Source organism: Camelus ferus, chromosome 17, assembly GCF_009834535.1.
Source record: "Camelus ferus isolate YT-003-E chromosome 17, BCGSAC_Cfer_1.0, whole genome shotgun sequence".
Taxonomy (NCBI): Eukaryota; Metazoa; Chordata; class Mammalia; order Artiodactyla; family Camelidae; genus Camelus; species Camelus ferus.
Genome location: NC_045712.1, coordinates 38159874 through 38174679, shown reverse-complemented (window position 1 = coordinate 38174679; position 14806 = coordinate 38159874). Strand labels below are relative to the sequence as shown.

At 42.5% G+C, this 14806-nt stretch overlaps 1 protein-coding gene across 2 annotated transcripts; it reads left to right on the top strand.

Moving 5' to 3' along the window:
- Positions 1–4038: 4038 nt before the first annotated feature.
- On the top strand, positions 4039–14087 carry ZNF502 (zinc finger protein 502). Of its 2 annotated transcripts, XM_032459043.1 has the most exons (3): positions 4041–4133; positions 10034–10147; positions 10679–14087. In XM_032459043.1, the coding sequence occupies exons 2-3, from the start codon at positions 10093–10095 to the stop codon at positions 12244–12246; spliced, it is 1623 nt and encodes a 540-aa protein (XP_032314934.1). In that variant the 5' UTR covers positions 4041–4133; positions 10034–10092; the 3' UTR covers positions 12247–14087. The 2 variants fall into 2 exon arrangements, with proteins under 2 accessions (XP_032314935.1, XP_032314934.1); XM_032459044.1 differs by lacking the exon at positions 10034–10147 and having other exon boundaries at positions 4039–4133; positions 10679–12276.
- Positions 14088–14806: the final 719 nt, after the last annotated feature.

Genomic DNA, 14806 nt, shown 5'->3' with positions numbered 1-14806 from the left:
CCCTGGTGCCTGGTGAAGCAGTAAAGCTACCTCTTTCTTCTAAGCTCTAAGACCCTGTCTCTCAGTTTCAGTTTGGCTCATCAAGGACGGTAGCCAATCTTTTGGCAACAAATTTATGTGAGGTGTGAGACCACCCTCTTCTAAGAGGAGCTTCAGGTTCGACCGTGTTGCTGGGCCAACAAGACTCAAACAACTGCCCTTCCATGCTGACGGGAGGGATGATGGAGAATGGAGCCCAGCAGCTGCCAGGGCCAGTTTTGCTCTGGGGATCCTTTCGTCCTCTGCCCTTCCACCCGTCAGCGGACTGCAGTTGCCCTAACTGACTCCTTGGAGGGAGAAAAGATAGCTCTGTTTCTTCTGAAGCATCGCATCTAATGGGCAGGCCTAAGGTAAGTTCCCCATGATGACTGAGGCCCCTTGATCTCCCACTGGGAGTTCCCTAGTTAGACAGGTGGGGAACTCCCGTCCGAATCTGAAGCACAATGGGTACCCACCGGTTACGGAGATTTTGGGCTAAGAAAACTTGGAGGCGAGAGTAAAATCTGAATCTGGTTTTTTGGGGGGTTTTTGGTATATGGCCTAACCTGACATTTGTAAGTCTCTGCTGCCATCTGCTGACAAAGTTATGACATTACAACATGAAATTTGTATTCTCGTATTTGAAGTAAGTTACTATGAGGGGCGTGCCATCTATTCCATCCAATAGCCCATTGGGTAGGATTTTGAATGACTGGTCAAATTATAGTTATCCACCTGTGACTAAGAAAAAGAATGGTTTCAGAGGCCACTCAGGAGGCCCAATGTCTAAATCAGGGAAACACACAAATGCCCACGATAGACAATACGTCCTAGCTAGCCTCAGAAAGGGCTTCCCAAAACAGACTACCTTTGACAAGGTGCAAGCCCTGAAACAGGAACCAACAGAAAGCCCATCCACTTTTCTGGAATGGACCCATCAGGCTTATGGAAAGTGCAGCACCGTAATCCTGATGATCCTGAACATGCACGCGTGGTAACTGGGACTTCCATCAGCCAGAGCTCAGGTGGTATAAAGCATAAATTAAACAAGATTGAAGGAGCAGGAGCCAAAAACCCCAGAGAATTATTGGACATTGCCTTTAAGGTTTATAATGCTAGAGAAGAGAGAAACAGAAAGCCAACTCATTCAAGGGCCTTTAGTCAACAAAAGCCCAAAGAGCAAGAGGGAGATAAGAAAAAGCCAGCCATGACTATTAATCAGTGTGTCTACTGCAAAGAGGAGGGACACTGCAGAAAGGATTGCCCAAAACTAAAATCAAAGAAAGAAAAGGAAGAACAAGCACCTTCCAATGTACTGATCACCCAAGGAACCATAGATGAGGAAGGTAATGGTTGATGGAGCCCGGGGCTCTTAGCATGTTAAAGACCCCCATAACAATTGCCACCCAAGATCCTTTACAACCATCTTTAATGAAATACTAGCTCTAGATCTTAGAAATCTACACCTGAATCAAAGAGTCCTCTTAAAATATGTGGATGATTTGTTAATTACAAGCTCAGCCCTTGATTATTGTAAGGAAAACACAGTAACTGCTTAATCACTTGGCTTGGTGTGGATGTAACGTTTCCCCCAATAAAGCCCAAGTTTGCTAGAAGCAAGTAACCTATGTAGGATTCTGGATAGCCTAAGGAACTTGCAGTTTCTTACATGACCACAAGATGGCAGTCTGCACCTAACAAAAAAAGTTGCAGGGCTTCTTGAGAGGGGTCGGATTATGTAGGGTTTGGGTACTTTATTTCGGAAGGATTACGGACACGCAATCTCTTATATGACCACAAGATGGCAGTCTGCACCTAACAAAAAACAGTTGCGGGGCTTCTTGCCAATGGCCAGATTTTGTAGAATTTGGATACCTTATTTCGGACTGATAGCCAAACCCCTTTACTACGCTCTAAAAGGCACAGACACAGAACCTTTGGTATGGACGGGGGAATGGCAGCAGGTGTTCACCACTCTTAAGACTCGATTGCTCTCAGCTCCAGTGTTGGGGTTGCCAGACCTAAAAGAGGAATTCAAGCTATAGGTGCACGAGCAGCAGAGGATAGTACTGGGTGTCTTAATCCAGATGCTTGGGACTATCCCTCGCCCAGTTGCACATCTGTCCAAGCAACTGGACAATACAGCAAAAGGATGGCCCCCATGCTTTCAAGCAGTTGCAGCCCCCTGTGACTTGCTGCAGGAAGTGGAAAAGTTCACCCTAGACAGACCGTAGTAATCTACGTGCCTCATCAGATCACTGTGTTACTACAGCAGAAAGGGGGATATTGGCTCCCCACAGGAAGAATGGGAAAATATCAAGCAACTTTACTAGATAACCTAACCATCACTTTAAGAACAGTGACGACTTTAAACCCAGCCACCCTGCTACCGACATGCACTGCAGAACCTGAAAACAACAAATTAAATCATGACTGCCTAGAAACTAGAAACTGTTTATTCAAGCAGATTAAATTTAAACGACAAGCCTCTCCCGGAACCTGATTGGAAACTATTTACAGACAAGAGCAGCTACATAAAAAATGGACAATGTAAAGCTGGTAACGTGGTAACCACTGAGTCCCAGATGACAGAGGCTTTTGCACTCCCCCCAGCCACCTCTGCCCAAAAGGCTGAACTTATAGCACTAACCCGGGCCCTCCAAATATCAAAAGGAAGAAGGGTTAATATTTACACGGACTCTAAATAAGCATTTATCGTGGTCCATGCTCATGGGGAAATTTGGAAGAGAAGTCTCTTAACCTCGGGAAATAAAGAAATGAAACACCCTAAGGACATATTGGCCCTCTTACAGGCAATAACTGAACCAGAGGCTGTTTCTGTAATGCACTGCCCATTAATTTTTTAAATTCTAAAAACATCGTCATGAAAAAGGTACTAGCATTAACCCATTCTACAGATAGGAAAACTGAGGCACAGAGAAGTCAAGTAACTGCTTGTGGCAGAGGCAGCATTTGACTGCTGGCAATCTGGCCCCAGATACCACATTCTTGGCCCCAGTGCTATGTTGCTGCTGCTTTTTTTTTTTTTTTTTTTTTTTTTTTGTGGTGGGGGGAGGTAATTCGGTTTACTTATTCTTAGAGAGGGTGCTGGGGATTGAACCCAGGGCTTCATGCATGCTAAGCATGCGGTCTACCACCTTGAGCTATACCCTCCCCCTGTTGCTTCTTTAAAGGGAGTTGTTCATTGGGTTTCCTCAAATCTAAATATAGTCTCATGTTTCCCATCTAGAATATAAAGATGATTCTGTTTTCATTTTTGCTACATATTATTTATTTTGATCTCCTGTGCCTTGTTCAGATATTGATACCAAAATTGAAAAGAAGCAAACGAATCTGGAAAGAGAATTCTTTGGAAAACTCTAGGGCGAGATTCCAGAGGGCTGGGCATTTGGGAAGCCAGACTAGAGGGGAGCTGGACAGCAGGGAATTCTGAATAGCCTGCAGACAAGTCAGTGAGGAGAGACTTGTTAATGACCTTTTTTCAAGGGCAATCTTTAATTCAAAAGGAATTCAATTCAGGAACACACTGATTTAATGTATATATAATCTTTGTGACTGATGCCATGGATTGAGTTGTGGATAGACGGGTGCCGTAACTCTGTTCTTTTCATCTCTTTTTAAGCACCTCTCTTGTGAACCACCATCCAGCCCCCTGGTCAGAGCCCAGTGTTGAGGTCAAGGTTCTTAATCAGGAGCTATTTTCAGCTGATGGAATATACTAGTCCCTTGCTAAGATGGCCCATTCTGACTCCTACTCAGCACTCTTTCCAACTGTAACTCCCCCATCTACAGTTTTCCCGAGGCATGAGGTGGTCACTGTGTTCAGGCCCAAGGCGGTCTTTCATGGGGTATCATGAACGCCTCTGGGCGTGGAGCGAAACCAGGCGCGCGTCATCTTCTTTGGGACCCCCATCGAGATGCTCCTCCCGATCCTAGAGAGGCAGCTGAGGGCTGCGCGAGACGGAAGCCGCGGCGCCGCTAGTGACGCACTACCGGCTGCGCCACTGCTCTTCCGGCCCGGGGGACTGAGCCTGGGTTCCCATGTACCGGTGGGACCGTGGTTGCCGCCCCGCGGGGAACCCCCGGACCTCACGGTGAGCAGGCGGGGCCCCAGGGAGGGGAAAGCTACGGCTCCGGCAGCATCTCGGCTGGGGCGGCGGGCACAGGCTTATGAAGGAAGCCTGCCCGGGCCTCTTTCTCCCCGGATAGCTACCTGCGCGTGCCACCCTGAACTCCTGGCTACCCCGGCCGGACAGGACAGGCTTGCAGCTTCAACACTTCACTCACCAGGGTCTGGCACAGAGGATACGCTTAAGGCAATGGTGGAGTGAATGAGTGAATGAGTGAATGAATGAATGAGTGAATGAGTGATGGATAAGTGATCAACAGCTAGGACCCGTGTTCGGAAAGGAAATCCTGGGGGCCAGAGTTTTCGGTTTGGATACCAGTTGCTTCCCCCGTAACCAGTCCTGCAGCTTAAATTTTTAAAGGGACCGATTTACTAGGAGAAGGCAAATAGTGTAAAGCGCAGTAGCTAGGGAGTCTCGAGACTTGGGTTACAATTCCCCAGGTCTCTTGATCAGAGGCGGTTTCTTGATCTATAAAGTTGAACTGTCACTGCCTTCTTTTCTCTACAAAGCTCAGTTGACGGCATGTACGTGATAGCACTATGCAAACGTTGATGTCTAATGACAAGAAGTTACTATCCATTACAGGCCGAACAGTACGCAACTTAGGGGCGGGGCTACAGAGTGAGTGACGTCGGAGCCCGCCAAGTGGGAGGACATTTCCAGGGTAGTGCTGGAAGATAAAATACGTGAGCAGATTTCTGTGGTAATATTTTAAACCCCATTTATTTGGCACTTAACACGTACCAGGCACTGTTTGAAGCAGTTGTGCTAATTTATTTAACCTTCACAAGAAAGTATTGTCTGTAGTTTTTAGTGAGGAAATTGAAGTAGGGAGAGAACAGATGATTTATCCAAGGACACGTTCTTGCTAAGTGACCCAAGGCTGCCAAAGGTGTGCTGCTGCAGCCTGGGTGAGTACATTACTTGGGGCCAACAGGCAAGTCAAGAAGGGCTTCAGAGAAGAGTACATTTAGGTGTTTCTCTTATTGGAAGGAATTGTGGTTTCAAATTCTTTTAAAAAACCCCACGTGGCTTCCCTTGAATCTAATTCTTGAAATGTAGGGAAGTGGCAGCAGGAAGAAACCTTACAAGGGATGAGGAGGAAGCCAGCTCCCTGTTAGTTTTAGCAAAACGAGGATGGATATGTCTATATCTATCTGTATCTATATCTATATCTGTATCTATATCCATATCTATATCTCCCTCCCATAATACCAGTTTCCGCCAAATCTGGACTCAAATAGTTCCTTTTAGCATCTTAAAATCACTAACAGATTAGTACACACTATGCTTTTGTAGAAGCATCTGTACAACTTAAGAATTCAGGAGGTCAGCGAACTATGACCATGGGCTGAATTTGGGCTACCACCTATTTTTGTAAAAAAAAAAAAAAAAGTTTTTTTTTAAACACTACCAAGCTTATTCGTCTACATACTGTCTACTTCTGTTTTCGAACTAGAAAGGCCAGGTTTGCTTTGACATAGACAAACTGACAGCTCAGATGATCCATGTCTAGAGGAGCGTGGTGGTCACCAACCTGTCCTTCCTTGACTTTAGGCTTTAGTGTCAAACATAATAATGCCTAACCCCTATTGAGCACCTATTAACTGCCTACTATGTGGCAGATACCTTTATAAATGCTTTATGTGAACTAATTAACTCATTTAGTCAAGGGTTTCATAGAACGTTGGAGCTGGAAGGACTCATGGATATTATCTAATTTGTCACCTATTTCAGACAAATACCCTGTCTCGTAGGCCTACTCATGTGGGCTGTGGCAGAGCAAAGTTTCCTGACTCCCAGTCCAGTCCACTTTGCCACTTCGATCTTCTTCTGAGTGGGAGGCCAATACCATATCCATTAGATACGACATTTTAAAAAATGTGTGTGTGTGTGTGTGTGTGTGTTTAAACCAATTAGCGAGATCTCTTGTTTTTAAGTAACTATTTTTCTGACTATAAAAATAATTCATGTTTATTGCAGGGACAATGAAATATGTAGAAGACTATAAAGGACAAAGTAAAGTAACCCATTCAATGATCTAGAGATAAGTGTGTTGACGTTTTGGTGGGTTTCCCTCTGTCCTTTATGTGTGTCTTTTGTATATATCTGTATATTAAGAATAACTTCTGTTTATTGAATCCTTTATATATGTGTACATTTTTTCAGTGTTTTGTAGTCTCCTGTTTTATTTAACATATTGTATTTTCTCATGAATATTCTTTGAAAACTTGATTCTTAACAGTTTTAAAATCTATCATATTGATATGACATAAATATTTATTTGCCAGTTTTTTTTTTATAATTATGGTAACAATGTGATCTTTGTACAGAAATCTCTGTGCTAGTCTCTGATAATATTTTTTCACTTGGATTTCAGGGTTATTTATTTATTTCTACAGGAAAACCTCCAAACATTACAAGAAGAAAGGTCTTAAAACAAAAGTTTACCGTAATCTTATTTCGCAGAAATGACCATGGATAACGGTTTGATAGTCTGAGAAATCAAAGTTAGTTTTTTCAAAATAAGGCAAAATATAGATAATTGAGGAAATTTGGTAAATAGAGACGAAAATCATTCATAATTCATGTGATCATAATCAATTTCCCTTCTTGATCTTATTTATATGCATATTTTAGCATTCATGTATGATTGTATTTTAAGTTTTAATATCCTGTGTTTTTTTCCACTTGCATATAGCATAAGGATTTTTCCACATTGTTACATATTTTCACTTTCAATTATCTGCTGTCTGTATAATTTTCACCATGTGGAAGTACCATCATTGGCCATAATTTGCTAATTTGTTAAGCCTCAGTGTCCATCAAAAGAAAAATTGTGTTTTCCAACAACATGTCAGGGGATTTTTTTTTTTTTTACAGGTGACAAAAGAATTCAGTTTGTTTTTTTCTGTCTCTGGGAAATTCCTTCTCTATCAGAAAATTCTAACAGTAGGATTACTAGGTTAAATAGTATAGGCATTGTTACAACATTCCAATGACTTGGAGGATCCTCTGAGCTACATGCTGGGTGTTATATATAGTACAGATTGAGATCCAGTGCCTACAAGCTACAACTCAGCCTATGACTTTAAGACCTAATATATTTTGCCAAATTATCTCTATTGAGATGGTACCAGTTTCCATTACCACCAGTGGCATATGAGCTCTCTTTCCATGCACCTCTGCCAGTTTTAGCATTAAAAAGAGAATTTCCAACTTGATATAAAAATCGATTCTTCATTCTTTCACTTCCCATTTCTTTGATTACCAGTGGGGTGGAACTTTGTTTTGATGTGTTTGTTGGTCTTTTGTAATTCTTGGTGTATTTATTGTAGTTCCCATTTTTCACTAAGTTCATCTTTTTTTTTTAACTCATTAATAAGAAGTCTTTTATCTATCAGATCTTTTTATCTATTAACTCCTTGATGTATAAGTCAAAAGTACTTTTCCTAGATTGTTTGCCTTTTAATTTTATTTAGTGGGGAGGGTGTAGCTCAGTGGTAAGGTGCATGCCTAGCGTGTAAGAGGTCCTGGGTTCAATTCCCAGTACCTCTGGTAAATAAACAAGCAAACCTAATTACCTCCCCCCATTTAAAAAAACATAATTTTATTTGTATTTTGATATAGAGATGACTGCTTTTCAGTGGCCAGATTTATCTAGTTTTGTTGTTTGTAGTTAGTTTGTGCTTTTTTGCATAATGCTTAGAAAAATCTACCATGACCCTAAAATGAATCATTTATCTGTTTTATTCTGTGGCTTTATTTTTTATTTTTAACCCTTTACTCAGTTTATTTTGGTATGTGGTGTGAGATAGGACTCTCACTAAGTGTTTTTTCCAGATAGTTAAGCAACAGTCCTAACGTAATTTGGAATAATCAACTTTTTAATGATAAGAAATGCCAGTTTTTGTCACACATTAAATTATTTTACTTATTTCTCCCAGGGGATTAGGAATCTCTAAAATCAAAAGCCAAGGTTAAACTTCCTTATAAATGTGTAAACTCAGTGTTGAGGTTTCCTAGCTACACTCCTTTGATGATTTTATCTGTTACTCCCAGAATTTCAGTTACTTTCTTTATGACAAAAGTAAATGTCATAAATGTACATTTTCAGCCCACACCTGTCTCCTTTGTTCCGTATTTCAAACTAAATGTATCCTTTTGCTTCCCAAACCAGTGTTCCCACTCTCACTCAATATCACTGTCATCACTCAAGCCCCAAACCAGCATATTATCATTAACTTCTCCCTCACGCCTCCCTCTGTATTCATCCTGTCCTGTTGGTTGTCCCCTTACTGGTCTGCTGACACAGCCTCCTGGGGGTCTTCCAGCCTTCACCTTCCCTCCTACCTTTCCTGCCTTGTGCGTACTTTTCTCTGCACCGTGGGCGGAAGGATGTGTGTTCGTTTGTTTTAAATAGCAAATCTAATCACGTCACATCTTTTTTCAAACCTTTTCCAATCCCTTTTTATGGCTTTCTGCTCTATTTAGGTTAAATTACTTAAAATGTGTTGCAGGATTATATCTGATCCGGCCTTAGCTTGCCTCAGGCTTCATGTCTTATTTCTAGTGCTTAATATTTTGGCCTTACTAGATCTCTTTCATTCTTCCCGAGTACTGAGTGCCATTCCTTTTGTATATTCTATTTCATCTCTCTGGTATCTTCTTTTCTCTCTTTATCTGTTGAATTCTTACTTGTCTCTTCTTCAGGGAGGTTTTCTTTCCCAGATTAGATTAGGTCCCCTCAGCCCTACATTCCATAGCACCCCATATTTCTACCTCTATAGTTCCTGTATTTGTAACTCCTGGTTTAATGTCTTTGTCCAGCTGTGATGTGATCTGTGGGTGGGTGGGGACATGTTTGACTTTTTCTCTGCTGTCTGGCTCTGATTATATCCAAAGCCCACTCTACTGCAGGAGTTTCTGTAGGATTCTGCAGTGGGTCCATTTTATGTCCCTCCTATGGAAGAGGATCAGGAAATCCCAGACAGGATCCTCTTAAACTTTTAAAACTTAACACAGAAGCACAGGCCTTGATGAGAAGCCCACAGGGCCAGCCTTATTATGTACTTCAGCAGACAGCCTATGCTGATGGTAAACCATCTCTCTGTCTTGCGTTTTTCTTGAAATAAGGCTTCCAATTCTACTTTTCACTTCAGGGTATATGAAGAGAAACTGGTGGATGAACAGTATGATTTTTGACTTTCCAAAATCAAGCAGAAACTCTTTGTATTATTTTTGCAACTCTTCGTAAGTTGAAAATTATTTCACAATTAAAGTGGTTTTTAACTGCAGGCTACACTGTTATATTGAGCTATACCTGAAGAAAAAAATTTTAATTGCTATGACATCTAGAAGAAAAGACAATCAGTGTATCTCTAGGTTGTATCAAATAGAGAGAGTTCCCTAACTACTGCCCAGCTCCTTGACCTATAGTGGAGGTGGGTGAATCAGATTTAATGCATTAGCCTTGCTTTGAGGCCATTTCCCTGGGCACTTTTAGCTATATTAATTGACTTCTCATATAGATTATTATGTAATAGACAGGATACACTAATTGACATGAATATTCCTATTTACTTTATAGTTATAAATAACATTCTGATTTATTTATCAAGTGCTTGAGTGTTTGCTAATATATCAGCCTGTCTGGCTGTCACTTCTTGGACAACTGACAAATGGAGTCTGTGCACCTAGAAAGCTGGCAGCCACCCCTGACTCTTGGTGATGCAGCCACACTCCTGTCCTGTCAGGTTTTGTGTGAGTTATTAGGTGGTGTCCCTCGGCAACAGCTCTTTCTCAGTTTTCTGTTTCCTGGGGCAGTGATATCCCCTCCCCTACCTTTTTCCCCCTATGAGCAGGGCTCCCAGTTTTCCAACCTTGAAGTCTTTTACAGTCAAGGCAGAGAGAAGATTTGTGGATGTTGAATATGCAAGAAGCTGAAGAGAGAGAGACTGGAAGAGAGATTTGTCCAGGTGAGCAAAGGATAGACCATGGGAGAAATAGGAGGGCTTTAGAACTCTTACAAGAGAAACTGAAGCTCAGGAGAGAAAATTACCCTTTATTTTAAGGATGTCAGGGGTGTGTGTGGGTGAGCATCTCTTGGGGCCGGCTTTCCCCCCAATAGGCATTTGATCTCATTTCCAGTATTTTGTGCTTTCACATTCTCCCATTATCCACTCTCTGAATACAAACCATCCATGTTTCCTGTCTTGCCCTAATTTTAGTTATTATCTGTTTTTTTCCCTTTAGCTCCCTTGTCTCTGATTGTCTCTCTTCCTTGGTGTCTGCAGCCGCCCACTGTGTGGGCTCCTCATTAATGGTGGCCCCCTGCCCTGATGCAGATCTCCTCCACCACCTGCACCTTGGAATTACTTGCCCCTCTCACTCTTATTGGTTGTTACTCATCAGCTGTTACTGAGACCTGTCAAAGTTAGGTCCCTAAAACTTCAGGGGCCTCCACTCTGCCTTGCACAAGAGACATTCACTCAGATGGTTTCTTTCAGGTTGGGTGAACAAGCCTGGTCCGGAGCAGGACGGCTCTGAAATTGACTTGCCAGGGATAGCAGCAAAGAGATACCACAAGGATCAGTGCCAGAATCCTACATTTGAAGAAAAGTATGTATGTAAGAGCATGAGGGAAAACCCTACCAGAGAGGTTCCTGAAGCATGCCTTTTCCAAGACGAACGTTTTGGAGGAATAACTTTCATCCACAAGGAAGCACCTCCAGAAATAATTAGCCAAGAATATAATTTTGAGCGAAGCCTGCTTTTGACCTCAAGCCTTGTTACACATCTCAAGGTTTCTACAGAAGAGAACCTCCATCAGTGGGACACAGACAGCATACACTCCAGTGAGATTTCAGACAAAACTAAATGTCCAGTCCTCTCTACACAGAAAACATCTTGGAAATGTAGCGAATGTGGAAAAACTTTTACTCAGAGCTCATCCTATACCCAACACCAGAGAACCCACACAAGACCCTACACTTGTGAGGAATGTGGGAAAACCTTTAGTCGCAGCTCATTCCTTGTTCGACATCAAAGAATCCACACCGGAGTGAAACCGTATGGATGTGAGCAGTGTGGGAAAACATTTCGATGTCGATCATTTCTTACTCAGCACCAGAGAATCCACACTGGAGAGAAGCCATATAAATGTAGTGAATGTGGGAGTTCTTTCCGCAATCATTCCCATCTCACCGAGCACCAGAGAATTCACACTGGAGAGAAGCCTTACAAATGTAATAGATGCGGGAAGGCATTCAGTCAGAACACGCACCTCATCCATCATCAGAGAATTCACACTGGTGAGAAACCTTATTTATGTAGCGAATGTGGCTCTTCTTTTCGCAAACACTCAAATCTTACCCAACATCAGAGAATTCACACTGGGGAAAAACCCTATAAATGTGAAGAGTGTGGAAAAACTTTCCATACAAAGGCAAACCTGTCTCAGCATCAGAGAATTCATACTGGAGAGAAACCCTATAAATGTAAGGAATGTGGGAAAGCCTTTTGTCAGAGTCCATCCCTTATTAAACACCAGAGAATTCATACTGGAGAAAAACCCTACAAATGTAAGGAGTGTGGCAAAGCTTTTGCTCAGAGCACCCCACTCACTAAGCACCAGAGAATTCATACTGGGGAAAGACCCTACAAATGCAGTGAATGTGGTAAAGCCTTCATTCAGAGCATTTGCCTTATTCGGCATCAGAGAAGTCACACCGGAGAAAAACCCTATAAATGCAACGAATGTGGGAAGGGCTTTAATCAGAATACCTGTCTCACTCAGCATATGAGAATTCATACTGGAGAGAAGCCCTATAAATGTAAAGAATGTGGGAAAGCCTTTGCTCACAACACATCTCTTACTGAACATCACAGAACTCACACTGGCGAGAAGCTGTACAAATGCAGCGAGTGTGAGAAGACCTTCCGCAAGTACGCACACCTTAGTGAGCACTACAGGATTCACACTGGTGAGAAGCCCTATGAGTGCATCGAATGTGGAAAATTCTTCAGACATAGTTCAGTCCTTTTCAGACATCAGAAACTTCACGGTGGTGAATAAACCTGGCATTTAGGTTATGACAGTTTCTCTAAAGAGAGTGACTGGGAATCTGGCTGAGGGGAGGGGGACAGGCAGAGTCCTGGAGGGAATGATGAGGGACTCTGGGATACTGCACTTGGAAGAGTATTTCCAGGAATGGAGGTGGGCGCTTGGAGAATGCGGTGCCTACTCCAGGCGGGCATCTGGGAATACAGGGTAGGAAGTCCTGCTTTTCAGGTAACTCCTTGCCCCTTGCCCCTTGCCCCTCCTCTCTCCTCACAGCACTCTCATACTTGAGGTGCCCTTGGTGAAGTTAGCATTGTGTTTCCCTTACTGTACCCCTGCCTCACCTTTCCAACCTGTCACCTGTGTTCACTGGCCAGGAGGCTAAGGTGCTTCTCCAAACACCAATTGTCAGTGTCAAAGTGGCAGCAGTTCTGAGGTTGTGCTGAGCGGCCTTTGGATACCCAAGGCAGCTCTGAGCATGCTCCTGTGGGGAGGCTGCCCTTCTGTGGAAGTGGTCCCACGAAGGGGGACAGAAAGAAGTGAAAACAAAGAATCCTTATTCATTCATTCACCAAATAAGGGGATGTGTGGCCAGAACTGAGCCAATTGCTACAGAAATGTTGTTGAAGAAGGGTTTTATTAGGGTGAGGGAGATCTTTCCAGATCTTTTCAAACAGGAAGGTGATGTGGGGCTAAGGAGGAAGTGGAAGGTCAAGAGAGCCTTCTCTTGAATGATGTCAGTTTGTGGGAAGGAAGTCAGATCTGCTCAGAAGGTCACAGAGAGGAGGACCTAACTGCTGTCCCAGAGGAATGTTGGCTTATCCAGAAGGGAAATGGTCTGTGTTAGGTCACTAGTGATGAGAGGCCTCAGAGCAGGAAGCCTGCATGTGACTGAGCAAGCCACCCACACATCCCTGTCATGCACTAGGGTGTCCTCTTGTCTCTTGTAAATTTGGCTGGGCCATTAGTGCACAGGGACCAGGGGAGAGGGGCCCACTAGGATTAACAAAGTGGGCCTTAGTTTGTTAGCCGTTAGAGAGGAGAAAACATCAGTGATCATGGAAAATAGCCTTCCAGGTTGGCTGGGCTTGGGGGCTGCTGGGCCAGTCCCTGAGAGAGTGCTGACCACTGTAGCAGGGAGGGCTAGGTTTTGTGTAATCCTGGCAATAGTGGCTGTCACCATAGACTCATTAGATCTCATGTTTCTCTTTTGACTGAGACTCTCTTACTCCTGGGTACTTATCCTTCCCTGTGGATTATGAGTAGCTTAGGAAACACTTCTCATGGAATGAATTTGGAAAGAATTACCTCTTTTTCAAATCCCTGAAGATGAGGACAGCACGTTTTGCTATGACTGTGATGGTATTTTATTCTTTTTAGAGAAAGAAAGGATACGTTTCCCTTTATTTCTTCATTCTCATGTCCTTAACGACTACCCAGGGATTCAGCTCTGGAAAATTGAGGAAGGGCAGCCTTTGACTGGTATTTGAAATAGCTTCTCTGCTCTGAAGCTTATATAGTTTTTAAAATATGACTATTAAAAACCACTGAAGTAAGTTAATTCTGGAATGGTTGATTATTTGGAACTCAGTATTGATTTTTTCCCTTACAAGCATTTGTTCGAGCAATTAATTGCCGGGTAATGGAAATGTGGCAGAAATAACACACTTTTTCCCTCTTCAGCTATAAAGATTATGTTCTCAAAGCCTGCCATAGGGCAACTAATAATTGAGTAAATTAATATCCTATGGGCAAAAATAACTATGAATACTTTATTTTTTATGCTCATGAGAAGAAAATATAGTCTGCTGAAAGCAAATGTCAATTTATTTCTATTTTCTGAATGAAAAAAAAAACACTATGGAAGTCACTGCTGGTACCTAGTAAATGTTCAATAAATATTTATTTGTTGAATAAATATATTTTAATCAAGCTTTGCCCACCAAAAACTTGAGGGCCTTCCTGATAAGTAGGTATTTAGAGTAATATTAATATGCCCCTATCTTTGGAGTCTTGAGTGGAGATTAGAGAGGATAGGGGGAGTTTTCTTGAGGAAGAAATGGGAAAACCTAAGGGTGAAAGATGCCTAAATCCTTGTTAGAAGGATTTTCTAAAACGGAATCGATGAAACAAGATTTTTTAATCCTCAGACTAAGAGAGTCTGGTACCGTTTTCAGTTCTTGGGGAAACAGGAAGAAAAGGACCTCATCATTATTACACTACCCTCACCCCATATTCTCACACTTACAAATATTTGCTCCTGATTTTCTCTTGGTTGCTGGCTCACCATGTGCCTAGTCACTCCAACTGGGCCCCATATAGGAACTGCCCTCTTCCTCAGTCTTCCCTCATATCCAGTCAGCCACTATATCCTGTTGACATTCTCTCCTAAATCTGGAGCCCATCTCCACCACTACTGCTTTACTCCAGTTCCCCAGTTTATTTTTTAGGCTATTTTTCTACTTACCTAACCAGTCTCACAGTGTCTGGCCCCACTAGGCCATCTTTCACATTTCTTCTGGATGGTCTTTGCAAGACAACTGTGGCAACTCTGTTGTCCTCTCTGAGAATAGTT